Source organism: Nerophis lumbriciformis, linkage group LG19 (assembly GCF_033978685.3).
Source record: "Nerophis lumbriciformis linkage group LG19, RoL_Nlum_v2.1, whole genome shotgun sequence".
Lineage (NCBI taxonomy): Eukaryota > Metazoa > Chordata > Actinopteri > Syngnathiformes > Syngnathidae > Nerophis > Nerophis lumbriciformis.
Genome location: NC_084566.2, coordinates 24,894,888 through 24,911,327, shown reverse-complemented (window position 1 = coordinate 24,911,327; position 16,440 = coordinate 24,894,888). Strand labels below are relative to the sequence as shown.

At 39.2% G+C, this 16,440-nt stretch overlaps 1 protein-coding gene across 5 annotated transcripts in view; it reads left to right on the top strand.

Moving 5' to 3' along the window:
* efr3a (EFR3 homolog A (S. cerevisiae)) overlaps nt 1-16,440 on the top strand; it is a 74,735-nt gene that overhangs the window by 46,934 nt on the left and 11,361 nt on the right. For all 5 annotated transcript variants that reach the window (XM_061979134.1, XM_061979133.1, XM_061979136.1 and 2 more), the window contains exons 6-7: nt 2,385-2,534; nt 10,865-11,005. In XM_061979134.1, coding sequence (XP_061835118.1) covers nt 2,385-2,534; nt 10,865-11,005 — 291 coding nt within the window. The remainder of the gene's footprint in view (nt 1-2,384; nt 2,535-10,864; nt 11,006-16,440) is intronic.

The following is a 16,440-nucleotide window of genomic DNA, read 5'->3' as shown; positions in this document are numbered from 1 at the left end:
TAAAAGTAGATTCCATGAAATGCTCAGTCATTCACAAACAAGGATGGGGCGAGGGTCCCCACTTTGTCAACAAATGCGTGAGCAAATTGTTGAACAGTTTAAAAAAACCCATTCTCAACCAGCTATTGCAAGGAATTTAGGGATTTCACCATCTACGGTCCGTAATATCATCAAAGGGTTCAGAGAATCTGGAGAAATCACTGCACATAAGCAGCTAAGCCCGTGACCTTCGATCCCTCAGGCTGTACTGCATCAACAAGCGACATCAGTGTGTAAAGGATATCACTACATGGGCTCAGGAACACTTCAGAAACCCACTGTCAGTAACTACAGTTGGTCGCTACATCTGTAAGTGCAAGTTAAAACTCTCCTATGCAAGGCGAAAACCGTTTATCAACAACACCCAGAAACGCCGTCTGCTTCGCTGGGCCTGAGCTCATCTAAGATGGACTGATATAAAGTGGAAAAGTGTTCTGTGGTCTGACGAGTCAACATTTCAAATTGTTTTTGGAAACTGTGGACGTCGTGTCCTTCGGACCAAAGAGGAAAAGAAGCATCCGAATTGTTATAGGCGCAAAGTTGAAAAGCCAGCATCTGTGATGGTATGGGGGTGTATGCGTGTTACATCAACGTGGCTTCATAGTAAAAGAGTGTGGGTACTAAACTGGCCTGCTTGTAGTCCAGACCTGTCTCCCATTGAAAATGTGTGGCACATTATGAAGCCTAAAATACCACAACGGAGACCCCCGGACTGTTGAACAACTTAAGCTGTACATCAAGCAAGAATGGGAAAGAATTCCACCTGAGAAGTTTAAAAAATGTGTCTCCTCAGTTCCCAAACGTTTACTGAGTGTTGTTAAAAGGAAAGGCCATGTAACACAGTGGTGAACATGCCCTTTCCCAACTACTTTGGCACGTGTTGCAGCCATGAAATTCTAAGTTAATTATTATTTGCAAAAAAAATAAAGTTAATGCGTTTGAACATCAAATATCTTGTCTTTGTAGTGCATTCAATTGAATATGGGTTGAAAAGGATTTGCAAATCATTGTATTCCATTTATATTTACATCTAACACAATTTCCCAACTCATATGGAAACGGGGTTTGTATGTATATATTATACATGTATATATGTATGTACGTACTTACTTACTTACTTGTGTGTATGTATATATATATATATATATATATGCATATATATATATATGTATCCAAAGACATGCACCTGGGGATAGGTTGATTGGCAACACTAAATTGGCCCGAGTGTGTGAATATTAGTAAGGATGTTGTCTATATGTGTTGGCCCTGTGATGAAGTGGCGACTTGTCCAGGGTGTACACCGCCTTCCGCCCGAATGCAGCTGGGTTAGACTCCAGCACCCGCCGTGACCCCGAAAAGGGCAAGCGGTAGAAAATGAATGCATGAAAACACATACAGTATATGTCCATCCATCCATCCATCCATCTTCTTCCGCTTATCCGAGGTCGGGTCGCGGGGGCAGCAGCCTAAGCAGGGAAGCCCAGACTTCCCTCTCCTCAGCCAGTTCGTCCAGCTCCTGCCAGGGGATCCCAAGGCGTCCCGAGGCCAGCCGGGAGACATAGTCTTCCCAACGTGTCCTGGGTCTTCCCCGTGGCCTCCTACCAGTCGGACGTGCCCTAAACACCTCCCAAGGGAGGCGTTCGGGTGGCATCCTGACCAGATGCCCGAACCACCTCATCTGGCTCCTCTCGATGTGGAGGAGCAGCGGCTTTACTTTGAGCTCCTCCCGGGTGGCAGACCTTCTCACCCTATCTCTAAGGGAGAGCCCCGCCACCCGGCAAAGGAAACTTTATAATTATTGATATACAGTATGTATGTATGTATATATGTCTATTTGGGCTTATAGCAGCACACACAATGAATTAATGAAAGTATTCGTGCACAGAAACATGGTTTGGACACAGAGGCATATTTGTTGCGATCTAAAAGTTTGAAAACCGAAAAGTTTGCAAATAAATGGGTTTGTAGATCAAGGTTCCACTCTAAGTAGTTAAACACACAAAGTCCTTACAAGGCGGTAATTAACCAGTGTATTTCATGTAGAAAATACTCTACACATTCTTTTTACTTATTCTGAACCCCATTTACTACAAATACTTTTTTTAACAACCACAGTCACCGATTTATTAACTACAGATACTTGTTTACTTAACTAACTACAGACACTTGTATACTAACTACAAACACATATTTATTAGTTATAGACACTAACTACTTACACCTCGTGTGGGGGGTTGACGTTATGTCACGGTGAAACACAGGACTAAAGATGGCCGTGAGTCTGTTAGAAAGTGATGATTGACCTTGCTAGGGAAATAAACAAGGCACTTGGTTTTCTTCGTTAGGATCCGAGTGGCGGGAATTAAAGGTCTGCAGGGAGTGGTTAGGAAGACGGTGAATGATGAGCTGCAGGCCATCATATGGGAGCCGCAGCACATGGACAAACTCATTCCCTCCATGCTTTTCAACATGCAGGACAGCGATGACCTGGACAGGTATGTTCCTCCATTTATTCTCTATCACCGCCAGCGTCTTCTGCAGTAGACATTAGTGATTTGCATAACACGGCGTAACAATAATGTATCTAAACATAATTTGTTTTTCAAAATGTGTCCTTCTTTTAAACAATTTCACACCTGTCCCTGAAATCAAAATCTAATAATAATTATTTATTTATTCATACAAACCACTGTATGACTTGCTAACACCCACATTCTGCATCAATCCCTTGATTATCTAAATAGGTAAATAATGTGAGCTGAGACAACACCTACAACAACTTTAAAACCGTTTCCATGTTAACTTTATTAGTTCAATTTGTAACATCTAAACAAGACTGCTTATTCTGTGTAATTCTCAAAACAGAGAAATACAGTGGAACCTCAATCCACGAACTTGATTGGTTCTTCAACACGGTTTGCCAAATCATAAGGTCTGAATACGTATGACCATGTGATATTGCACCTTTTCTTTTTTTAAATGTATACATTTCTGTTTTTTTCTGTCAAGATGAGGTGCTTTGTGTACATTAATGAGCAACAAAATTAACTTTTTTGACATTATCAAATGGCTGCAATGAAACAAAGAGTGAAACATTTAAAGGGTCTGAATACTTTCCGTACCCACTGTGTATCAAACCAACATAACAAGGTGGTAATAGTTCAACAATCTATTTTTTAATCCAAACATTATTAGAGCAATACAACACTGACCACACACACACACACACACACACACACACACACACACACACACACACACACACACACACACACACACACACACACACACACACACACACACACACGTCTCATAGTGTGCTCAAAAAAACAAGAAAAAGGAAAATATTTTTACTTTGTGTCTAGGAATATTTGGAGCATTATTGAACAGTCTGGGAGTTTTGGAGTGATAAAGAAACAGTGGCTAGTGTTAGTACAAATTAGCAGTGATTATTCATAAGTTTGTGTACCGGTAGTGCCTTTTCCTTCACTGTAATAAAGGTCCGCTGTGACATCTCTTTCGGTCTTTAAAACTTGCTGCGGAACAAAGCCCCTTTCGCTGATAAAATCCTCAAAGTGAAGGTTCAGCAAGCCGGAGGCTAACTACGTAGCTTAAAGGCTCGAAGCACCGAAGACTGTGAGAGCTTGGACACATTTAAAGCGTTTCTGATCACACAATTTGATCTCTAATACCGGCTCACACAGCTCTGACGCAATGTAGGACAATTGTGGAAATACACTCGTCAAAAGCTCTTCGAAATGGCCACGTCAGTGTGTACAGCAGGGGTGTCAAACTCAAATACAGAGTGGGCCGAAATTTAAAACTGAACAAAGCCGCGGGCCAAGGTTGAACAAATTAACCTTTTAATAGGGACCCAAACAAGTTTTGCATTGAAAATGAAGGCTTATATAACTTTATAGTGACATGCAAAATCTAGTTTCAAATAATAATAATAATTAAAAAATAGCAATGGCATATCAAATACAATTTAAATAAAAATGTAATGCCTGTTTTCTATTTGCAGCCTTCTGAGGTAAATATCAAAATAAACTTTTTCCACTGGCTAATAATAAATTTTAAAATAAAATAACAATAATGAATGAATCAAACATTCAAGCCTTGAAGTAGCAAGAGAAAGTGCATGAATAAAACGTTAATCATTGCTCAGTTTGCTACACTGATTTGCTTTAACACTGAATATGGAACAAGCAACGCTTATATAACTTCCATCCATCCATCCATTTTCTACTGCTTATTCCCTTATCAATGGTATATTAAATACAATTTAAATAAAAAATTGAATGCCTCTTTTCTATTTGCAGCCTTCTGAGGTAAATATCAACATTAACATTTTCCACAGGCTAATAAATTTGAAAATAAAATAACAATGAATAAATCAACCATTCAGGCCTTTTTACTGCTCAGTTTGCGACACACTGATCTAATCCGATGTGCCCAAGCCAGATACCTGGCATCTTTTCTGGGATACTAGTTCATTAATGTCGGGGCTCAGGTGGGCGGGGTTGGGGGGGCGGGGTTTGGTGGTAGCGGGGGGTGTATATCGTAGCGTCCCGGAAGAGTTAGTGCTGCAAGGGGTTCCGGGTATTTGTTCTGTTGTGTTTATGTTGTGTTACGGTGCGGATGTTCCCCCGAAATGTGTTTGTCATTCTTGTTTGGTGTGGTTTCACAGTGTGGCGCATATTTGTAACAGTGTTAAAGTTGTTTATGCGGCCACCCTCAGTGTGACCTGTATGGCTGTTGATCAAGTATGCCTTGCATTCACTTATGTGTGTAGAAGCCGCATATATCATGTGACAGGGGCCGGCACGCTGTTTGTATGGAGGAAAAGCAGACGTGACGACAGGTTGTAGAGCAGTGTTTTTCAACCACTGTGCCGCGGCACACCAGTGTGCCGTGAGATACTGTCTGGTGGGCCGTGGGAGATTATGTAGTTTCATCTATTTGGGTTAAAAATATTTTTTGCAAACCAGTAATTATAATCCACAAATAAAGTGCCGTTGTTGAGTGTCTGTGCTGTCTAGAGCTCGGCAGAGTAACCATGTTATCCATACCATATCAGTAGGTGGAAGCCAGTAGTTAATTGCCTTGTAGATGTCGGGAACACGTTGTGTGAGACGACGATGGTTTGTCGTGATCACAATATGCAGACGACAGCGGGAGGCAGTGTGCAGGTTAAAATGTATCTAATACTTAAATCAAAAATAAAGAAAAAGGTGAGTGCCCCTAAGAAAAGGCATTAAAGTTTAGGGATGGCTATGTAGAACAAAACTAAAACTGAACTGGCTGCAAAGTAAACAAAAAACAGAATGCTGGACGACAGCAAAAACTTACAGCGTGTGGAGCAGAGACGGCGTCCACAAAATACATCCGTACATGAAATGACAACAATGTCCACACAAAAAAAGATAGCAACAACTTCAATATTCTTGAATGCTAAAACAAAGCAGGTGCGGGTAATAGCGCTCATGGTAGACATGAAACTGCAACAGGAAAAGCCACCAAAATAGGAGCGCAAGACAAGAACTAAAACACTACGCATTGGAAAACACCAAAAAACTCAAAATAAGTCAGAGCATGATGTGACAGGTCGTGACAGTACACCTACTTTGAGACAAGAGCTATAGTGAGGCATGGTTGGTTATGGTTTAAGGTCATAACCAACAATCGCGACGACAACTTGTTATTGTCTACTGAGTTTCATTTTTTAATGATTTTTGCTGGTGGTGTGCCTCAGGATTTTTTAAATGAAAAAAATGTGCCTTGGCTCAAAAAAGGTTGAAAAACACTGTTGTAGAGGACGCTAAAGGCAGTGCCTTTAATGCACGCCCCCAATATTGTTGTCCGGGTGGAAATCGGGAGAAATTCGGGAGAATGGTTGCCCCGGGAGACTTTCGAGAGGGGCACTGAAAATCGGGAGGGTTGGCAAGTATGAGTATTAGTGGTGAATGCGGTGTTACCGCCGCTGTATAATACCGGCGGGCCAGCTCTAATGTTAATTTGATATTGCCTCAAGGGCCAAATGAAATTACACGGCGGGCCAGAGTTTGACACCCATGGTGTACAGGATGGGATGTAGGGGCCTCGGCCGCTTCAAAATGGCTGTGCCCCTGTGTACTGGAAGTGATATCAACAAAATGGCAGCCCCTATAGGGCTTCCAGCAGCACACAAAATTAATGAATAAAGAATGAAGCGTTTGTGCGTCGAGACATGGTCCACACACAGAGGAATATTTGGCGCGATGTAAATGTTCGTAAACCAAAAAGGACGCAAATAGAGGTGTTTGTGAATCGAGCTTTCAATGTAAGTGCAAACGATTTACTGAAAGGTGGATTTTATACTGTTTCTGAAATACCTGCCTCTCAAATCCCGTCACATTTTAAGAAGTATTGATAAAACATCATAGTGGACACGGACACAAACATCCCTGTGAAGAGTGTGATTCTTATTGAAGCTAGCTGCTGAACCACAGTGTCAAGGGAGAATGACATCTTCTCCACTCGCGACTCATTAAAAACCTTCAATCCTCCAATCCGAGCTGCTACAAACACTGCCATGTGTCTGACGACTTTCTACATCTTTTTAACTTTCCAGGGCCAAAGAAGACCACATGGCGATTAATTGTGACATCTTTTTTTTTTTGGCTCAGCAAATCAGCATTTATTCTGTTTTTGTGAACAGACACAGCCACACTGTAAATATTTGTATTTTTGCTTTTTACACAACAAATGACATTGGCCATGTTAACGAACATGCTATAAATATATGATATCGGCCTTTCTAGGAAACATGCTAATAGACATGACATTAGCCATGCTAGTGATCATGCTAATAGGCAAACAGAATAAGTAATTCCTTTTTGTTGTCATGATTTCTTCCTCCAGTAGTTTCCATGTCAACAAAAAGCTATTTTTGGACCTTGCCTTCTTTTTTAAATCCCTGCTTCTTGTTCTTGTTCTTGTTTTTGTTCCTCCATGAGACAAAAGCAAACTGCCATTCACACCAAATGACAGTATATATTTTTTCTCTTAGTCAGTAAGATGATTCATCTCTGTCATGTTCTTTCTTTCTGTCTTTATGTCAGCGCAAGTAGCGCCTTTACATGCTGCATGTCCAATTATCGTGCAAATATTCCTTCAGTGTGCCGCCACCACAGGGAATCTCTCTGCTTATTTAATGGCCTCTATCAGATGTTTTTAATGGTCCTCTTGCAGCCTAATGAGAGGCTCCTTCACTCAGATATGTCGCTTTAAATATTCCAAACCAACAGAGACTTTCACGCCTGCACCAGGAGTGCTCATTCTAATCATTATCTAAGTAAGCACTTTTTATGCTGATGAACGTAGAGATCTTGTTCTACATTATTTGTGTAACTCTTGTACTGGCAATGATTTTGTTACCAGACAGCGCTGTGGTCACTTTGGCCTGCAGCCTCCTGTCCTTTGTAACGATGGGCCTGGTTGAAGTCATGGTCACATCGCCATTATTTCTTATCTTGAAGGACGCACGTGTTCAGCATGCTGAAAGCAGAGTGCAGAAAAGCCTCCTTGTTTGACAATTAACTGCTACGCACGCGCGTGCGCACTCACACACACATTGATAATGACCAGAGAATGTTAATTTTTGCCCCCTGCAGTCACATTTGATAATCCATCTCTAGCAAACATCATTGATTAACTCTCACACTAATGAATAGAACATTAACTTCATGTCATGCTCATCTTTTATTGTTTATTATCTTGTTAAACAACATGGAGTCAACTGCTGTCCATCTGCAGCTCAGGTGTTAAACTTAAGGCCTATCAGGTAATTTTGTACGGCCCGTGAATGCCCAAATACACAATTGACTCAAGTATTTGTCTTTCTCGCTACATGCTAGCTTTATTTATTCTTACTGTAGTCACAAATTGTCTTCTACTTTACTTTGGAAACCAACAACTTATTTCCCTCAAATACAAATTAATTCATAACCGTTAATTAGTGTTATTTATTCTGGATTGTTTTCGACATTACGTCTCTCTCCATCACAATAAACCTGCCATTAAGATTCTGGACGGTTCATATCTTTGTTAGGAGATAAACTTACAAAATCAACAGGTAATAAAAAAACGTATTTTCCCCACTGTATCTTATATTTTAGCAATCAAATATTCTCCTGAAAATTCCTTAGATTAATGAAGTAATTCAGCCAGTTCACTTAACTAAGCATATGTTTATTGTGAAATTATGTTTTGACCTTAAAACTGGAGCTGGCGTATCATGCAAATTTGCGATTAACGGTAATCACCATTATCTCTAAAACACGGTTATGAACTTTGCGAACACCACTCTTGTATTCATGCTACTAGCTTTGCTGTTAAACTGTTTTAGCTAGCACGGTCAATTGATCTTTGCCTGCTAGAATCGAGAACCGGTTTTAAGTGTATCAATGCCTTGGAATCGCTTGCCAATTTTTCAAATGATTCCCTTAAAGATTCCTGCGGGCCGGAATGACGTCATTACGCAATGTGCGAAGTGATGACTTGACAGCAACATGGCAGCGCACATGTGGAAGAAACGCTCCAAAGTTTGGTTACATTTTACAAGAAAACAACTCCCACTACTTGAAATAATTGCAAGGTTATTATTTCATCAAAAGGAGGACATACGAGAAATATCCTGAACATTGAACAAAAAGCATGCAATAACTATAAATGAATGTCGCGTTTCTGAACTGCTATGATGTCATCCCAACAGCAGTCATCTGGCGTAAATACACCGCCTACAATGTTAGCGCTATTACCTGTAAAATTGAAATTAATGCCTTTTCCTTTAGATGAGCATGACGAGAGACAGATTCTGACTGGGTCCGAGGTGGGCAATATAGTGCCAATTTATGTCCGCGGTACTTCTCTACATTTGATCTTGGCAGGGAGGTATATTATGACTCAGGCCAGGATAGAAGAATGTCACCGAGCAGTGACTAAGTTTGTGGTCAAAAGCTTGCACACATTTACCACAGTGTTCCTGATTTTTGGTAGGTGAATGTTCAATTGTAGTCAGAAAAAAGTTGCATGTTTTCCTCCAACCTGATTTTCACTTAGTCATATTATACAAGGACTACAGATGCTAAATTTGCTATTAGCTAAACCTAGTGCAACCATTGATTCCTTGTGAATTATGTATCGTGCACACTGTCCATAAACTAAATACAAAAATAAGGTCAAACTCAAAAAATGAGAATATCGTGTAAAAGTCCATTTATGTCAGCAATTCAACTTAAAATGTGATACTAATATGTGATATAAACTAATTACATGCAAAGTGAGACATGTCAAGCCTTTATTTGTTATTTTGATGATTATGGCTTACAGTTTTTGTAAACAACACATTTTCTGACATTTTCAATTCAAGGTTTTCGTAAGCTGTAAGCCATGATCATCAAAATTATATTAAAAAAAGGCTTGAAATATCTTGATTCTCATGTTATTAGCCTATGCCATATTATTTTACCGTGTTAATCCAAACAACCTTTACACAAAATTGTAATTTTTTTAGTTTAACCTGTATGTTTTAAAAGGAGATAGAATAGAATATATATTTATTGTCATCGTACATTGTACAACGAAATTGTAAGCAAAACTAAACTAAAAGATTCTTAAAAGTTTTGAAAATGTTACTAAATTTTACATTCTTGTGTAATTTCCATGTAACTGTTTTATTTTATTAAATTCTACCGAATAATTTCTAATTATTTTTTTAAAAGTATTTTTCTATGCTATGTGCCTCTTAAGAACTCACTTTTTGCTTTGTACGGTCTTCTTACCTCTAAACTAAACAAAAATTATGCTAATTCACCTTTTTGTTCTCTTCTACATAAGAGAACAGATAAAGAAACAATCGTTAAGCAAAATTCAAATTGGAATCTGAACCGGACAAAATATTATCAGATCTCTAACGCTAGCTAAAAGTAATATCGTGCTTTTAGCTTTACTATTAAAATAAATGATTCCTTGAGGCAGAGGAAAAACATCAATAATTTTCGAGGCAGAGGAAAATCATACATTTCCAGACAAAAAACAATACGATAGAATATACTACAAACAACTACAGTTGTTACGCAAGGTGTAAGTAAGAACCAAGGATGCGTCAAACAAAGCAATCAGCAGCTTCTCCCTAATTTTGTGGATAAATGTCCTCCATTTAAAAAAATATTTTCTTCACCGCACTCACTTTTCTTTCAACCAATGGTTGGAAAAACAAAGCAAAGTCTGTCTAGTAATTAGTTAATGCTCGCGAGTAACACCGGATGTTTGGGGGATACTACGGGCCTTTTTAAAGCAAAAAAAATTGTGACAACTCGTATCTAAAAAAGAAATGTGTAAGGAGCGGCCCTCGTAAGTCAAGCTTACCACTGTAAGATGTGCTGATGTAGTTGTTAGTGTTCCACTTCATGCTAAGCATAACACCCAACTTTGCCACACACGCACTCAGTTTCATCTTTGTCTCATTTGCTGCCTCTAACGAGCAGAAAGCATTTAATTTAGGCATGCTTGGAACCTTGTTAATAGCTAATAGCCTACATAGCCTCTCAGGGGGCAGCGTGGCGGCTGCGAGAGTGGATCCTTTTGCCAGGAAGTCAATTTTACGAGCTTTATTTTTAATGGGCGCGCTGTCTGCGTGACACGTTCTGCTTACTAAAAGTAGTGTCACTGCTGACGTCACATGCTTGAAGAGCAAACGTTATGTAGCTTTGTTACCCTGCTATGATCAGCACACATCTATGTGTGTTTGAGGTCTGTTTCACTGTCTGTGTGTCTCTGGCAGGGCGGGGCATCCCAGCACGCCATCAGTGTCAGGTCAGGACGGCGAGGAGAACCCGGCCACGCTGGCAGAGAACTGCTTCAGAGAGCTGCTGGGCCGAGCCGCCTACGGCAACATGAACAACGCTGTGCGACCCGTGCTGGTGTGAGTAGCAGCATATGCACAAAACCGACTTAAAAAGTTGCATACAGGGTTTTCATTTTAAAGTATATGATCTATAAAAAAAAGCATTCATTGAAATGAATGGTGATTCTTTCATATTGTATGGAAACTTTTAGTCAGAATTCTATGCAGATTTATAGATGAGACCACTGAAGACAACACACACAACTCACACATTCATTTTCTTGATTTTGTTCACCCCTGCTGGCAGCAGGACGATGCTTAGGTGTGATCACTTCACTGCAAGTGCCTTAAATGTTACTTACTTGTCACTGCGCCGCCTACTGTGTAATGATGAACTACACAATTAGTTTTGTTAGTTCAAACGGAGTCTGTTTATTCGTTATGATTGATTCTCTGAGCTCTCATGCAATGATGGTCCTAATATACTAGTATCCATTAAGCCATATCCAATTGTATTTACAATCCGCAAAGTATGTGAAAATGTCTAAACATCACAAAATGACACAAATTCAGTCAGCCATTTTGAATATTCCGCTCCGAACATCTTTGGTAATTTCCGTAGATTGATGTCACTAGAGTAACACTGCTGCACTCTGACCAGGTCAGTTATACTGGAATTATGCAAAAACTAGAGAGAAATGTGCTGTCTATCATTCACAATCCCTATATAAGACATGATCACGTTTTTCTTTTTTTTGTTATACGTTCTAAGTCATAAATAAACATATACATTAAAAGTCCGCTAACAATGTAGTCAATGGGGACTCTAGTCCGCCCACAAAACCCTCTAAATAACCATCCAAAACCTGGCAACAATACTCTATACATATCGTGACCTGAATATCAACCAAATATTTGCGATGTTGTTATTATATGTGCTAACGCAGACTGACATTTTTTTGGCGGCAAATTGATAACACAGCTCAGTATCCCTCTGCTGCTTTTATTGTGAGCCGGCAGTGATGTTCTGCTGCTCCTGCATCATTGTGTCTCGACTCGTCAAAAGTTATTCTAGATTATAAATCATGCCTCTCATTTGTATATTATTAGGATTTAGCCATAAATCTAGAAGTTGTTCATCTGTGACATTCAATTTATACTCGGAGATGGAGACAAACCCAACCAAAGACAGTGTCTGCAGGGAGACTTTTCTTTTTTAACCCTTCATGTGCGTCATGATTAATTCTTCATCTAAACGGAAAGATATGGACATCCTATCAGTCGTCATTGAAGTAAGAGCAGACATTGTACGGTAAGCTATCGTTTTATTATGTTTGTAGTATTTATTTGTTTAGCACTTAGCAATACTGCTACATAATGTTTAGTGTTTCACCAAAGCTGGGTCTGTTTAGCAGAGCTTCTAAAACTTGTACCTCTTCCTCCTTATATTCAGGCAATATAAGTTTATGGTTCATATTTTTCCCCAAATAATCGTTATTGGCTCCCACAAAGTCTGCATGATTTGCATTGTTGTTGGTGATGAAGGGATCTATGGTTCTTCTACAACACGCGATGATGTGACTGGCTTCCTGATTCTCTCTCAAAATGACTTGGGGATCTCTGTGAGATTGATACTATTTTGATCATATCTATTTACTCGCAAACTTTGGAAGTCTTTTGGTGTCAAACATCAGATATATATGATAATAGCTTCAATTTAGAGGCAACTTGTTTTTCCACTCTACTGGTACTTTAAGAGGGCTTTGACTATGACGTCTTCTGCCCCCAAGTGGTCGACTAAAGGAAGCGGATGCTGATGTCAGTGCAGTGCTGCTGTGATGTCCATTCTGAGAAGGTTTAATGGCTGCAGAGCTTCTCACTTGGCTCAGCTTCTCCTCCCCCACGGGGTGAGGTGGGGGCTTCCACTATAAATAGAATCATTGGGGTTCATGGTGGGGGGAAATGGTTTAGGGGTTTGAGATTGACGTCATGTTGTGGGCGGTGTTCTCCTGCAGCTTCACTGGTTTTCTCCTTTTCCTCTCTCGTCTTGCTCTTTCCTTCACTTTCAACTAAAATGGCTGCTGATGCATGAGAAGACTTGACAGCGTCATTGATTTGCAAACAACACATTAATGGAATACATGTCAATAAGTATATTATGCACACTGTGTACTTAGTTACTGAGTGTGTGACTGTTGACAGTGTGGTGTTGTCCACAATCCATTACTGTCATTGTACACATAACTAAAATAATAATACTACAATAATACTTATTTTTCTGCTTTTTTTGTTTTCTAACGTCCGCAAGTATATTTTCAAGACAGCTTTTCTCCATCTAATCAGGGGGGAAACATTCCTAAATCACTGTTTTTATTTATTTTAAAACAAGCATGAGAAACGTCTGCGAAAACACGGAAATCCGCGCTTTTAAACATTATTTTTCAAGTCAAAATATCACTTCTGAGTTTTTTTTTAAATGAAATATAAGGAAAATACAATGTAAACAAAATTTGTTGAATGATTGCCTCAGCCGCAGGTACTCACTGTTTCTCTTGCCCAAACACCGCACTGAGTTGTAGGACAGGGAGACGATCAGCAGCACCGAAAAAAGCTCGCTCGTTAGCATAGTTAGCATCATCTAGCTACCTTATTTGTCACCTGCGTTCGTTCTCCGAGCCACAACGTCGATTGCTGTCTACTTTGCTTCTAAATCTATTTCGAGGATTATAATCCGAACACTGTTAGTTCCAAACCAGTTGTAGTTCTCGAGCAGACATGAGCATTTATATATATATATATATATATATATATATATATATATATATATATATATATATATATATATATATATATATATATATACTGTATTTTCCGGAGTATAAGTCGCACCTGCCGAAAATGCATAATAAAGAAGGAAAAAAACATATATAAGTCGCACTGGAGCCCGGCCAAACTATGAAAAAAACTGCGACTTATAGTCCGAAAAATACTGTATATATCAGGTACAAATATTAGGTTCAAAGCCATAACAAGTTGTTCTCCCGACAAAGTATTATTTTTCGCCATCCCTGCAGCAAACGCCTGCTGCGCGTGTCATTCTCGAGGTGGGTGGTGCTTCACGAAGGAGACTTTTTTTTTTATTGCAAACAGTCGATCCGGCATCAAAACATGTCAGGAGACTTTCTCACACAGTTTTCCGTCTTCAAAATAAAAGAGCGATGCTATACATCCGGTTTAACTACGTTTAGGGTTTCTCCTTAATGTATGGGTTTTATATTAGCCGCCACACGTAACAAAATAAAGTAATATAATGTATTGTAGCGTCCAGGAGAAAACAAAGTCTAACACTCTTTTAGCTTTTCTGGCCAATGTTATGCTAACAACGGGCTCAATTTCAAAGTATTTCCTCCGTGCACACATGTCTGTGTCCGTGTTTCACTCCCAGACACACAACACTTGTTCATTGTCCTCCGACACGGTGTGTTCAAAGACCATGGGAAAAATGACCATCATAACAAACTGACATACACATTAACACCAGCCATACGTACGGGGTTGTCTGGAATTTTAGGCAGCGTGTCTGCGCTGTGGACATACTTTAATATATTCGAGATGTACCCGCAGACAGCGATCTTCACAATTTAAGATGACACTGGCAGTTTTTAATGAGAGAAAGGCTCCCAGCAACGCGAAGCAAGTGTGACGTCAAGTGTGCTCGCTTTTTGTCATGGACATGGCGCGACAGAATCTAAACACGAGTACAGTCGCCAATAACACCAGAAATAGATGCTAGATTTGTTGCCAGTTGTTTTTATTACAGAAAAAGTTACTAAAATGATTGGAGAAATCTCTTTTTTGTCACTTATCCTCTTTTTTTCCTCAAAGGGTGCTCACATGCCTGAAAAACACATTGACAGACTGTCAAATGGTTTCCCGAACATTTGGTACTGTAACCCTCACTTGAAGACCATGTTAGCCAAAAATACTGTAATTCTGCCACTGCACGTTCCAATATTTTTGACGGAAAAGAGAGGTTGCTGATGGTTTCAGGGTCAAATCCAGGTTTTTTGAGGATGGGTGTGAGTGAGGCATCACATGGACAAAGATAAGACCTTCTGGAGAAAAGTTCTGTGGTCAGATGAAACAAAAATTGAGCTGCTTGGCCACAATACCCAGCAATATGGAACTGGTGCTTTACAGAGAGTAAATGGGACAATGAAAAAAGAGGATTACCTCCAAATTCTTCAGGACAACCTAAAATCATCAGCCCGGAGGTTGGGTCTTGGGCGCAGTTGGGTGTTTCAACAGGACAATGACCCCAAACACACGTCATAAGTGGTAAAGGAATGACTAAATCAGGCTAGAATTAAGGTTTTAGAATGGCCTTCCCAAAGTCCTGACTTAAATGTGTGGACAATGCTAAAGAAACAAGTCCATGTCAGAAAACCAACAAATTTAGCTGAACTGCACCAATTTTGTCAAGAGGAGTGGTCAAAAATTCAACCAGAAGCTTGCCAGAAGCTTGTGGATGGCTACCAAAAGCGCTTTATTGCAGTGAAACTTGCCAAGGGACATGTAACCAAATATTAACATTGCTGTATGTATACTTTTGACCCAGCAGATTTGATCACATTTTCAGTAGGCCCATAATAAATTCATAAAAATAAAAAAACTTCATGAATGGTTTTTGTGACCAACAAGTATGTGCTCCAATCACTCTATCACAAAAAAATTAAAAGTTGTAGAAATTATTGGAAACCCAAGACAGCCATGACATTATGTTCTTTACAAGTGTATGTAAACGTTTGACCACGACTGTGTGTGTGTGTGTGTGTGTGTGTGTGTGTGTGTGTGTGTGTGTGTGTGTGTGTGTGTGTGTGTGTGTGTGTGTATATATATATATATATATATATATATATATATATATATAACAGGACATTGTTACATACATATATGTGTATGTATATATATATATATATATACATAATAATACACACGTAGTATGTATATACACACACAGTATATGACACTACACAAATTTCCCAGAGGCAAGAAAAAAACATTGATTTATTCATTCAAGGTTTCCTAAAAAAATATATTCTAATGGGTTTAGATCAGGGGATGTTGTGAGTTTGTGTAGCCCTTTGAGGTACTTGTGATTAAGGGCTTTATACTGTAAAAACATTTTATTGATTGATTGATATGGGTGTCATAAGGTTATAAATGGCAATTGGAAAAAAACGCCATTACGAACTTTATTGAAAAAGAATACTGGCAATTAAAATGAGTCCCTCAGTATTATAAAATAGGAAGTGTATGTATCATTTTATTGTAGGCTATTTGGAGACAACATACTGTACAGAGTTGAATATAAATAAGAACGCATTCAATGCATCATCATTTATGTGATTTTATATCATTTGAAGATGATTCCCCAAGATCAGCAACACTTGAAATACACTACTTTTTAAGTTTTTCCGAACACATTGGGGATATTTGCAAAAAAATTTAAA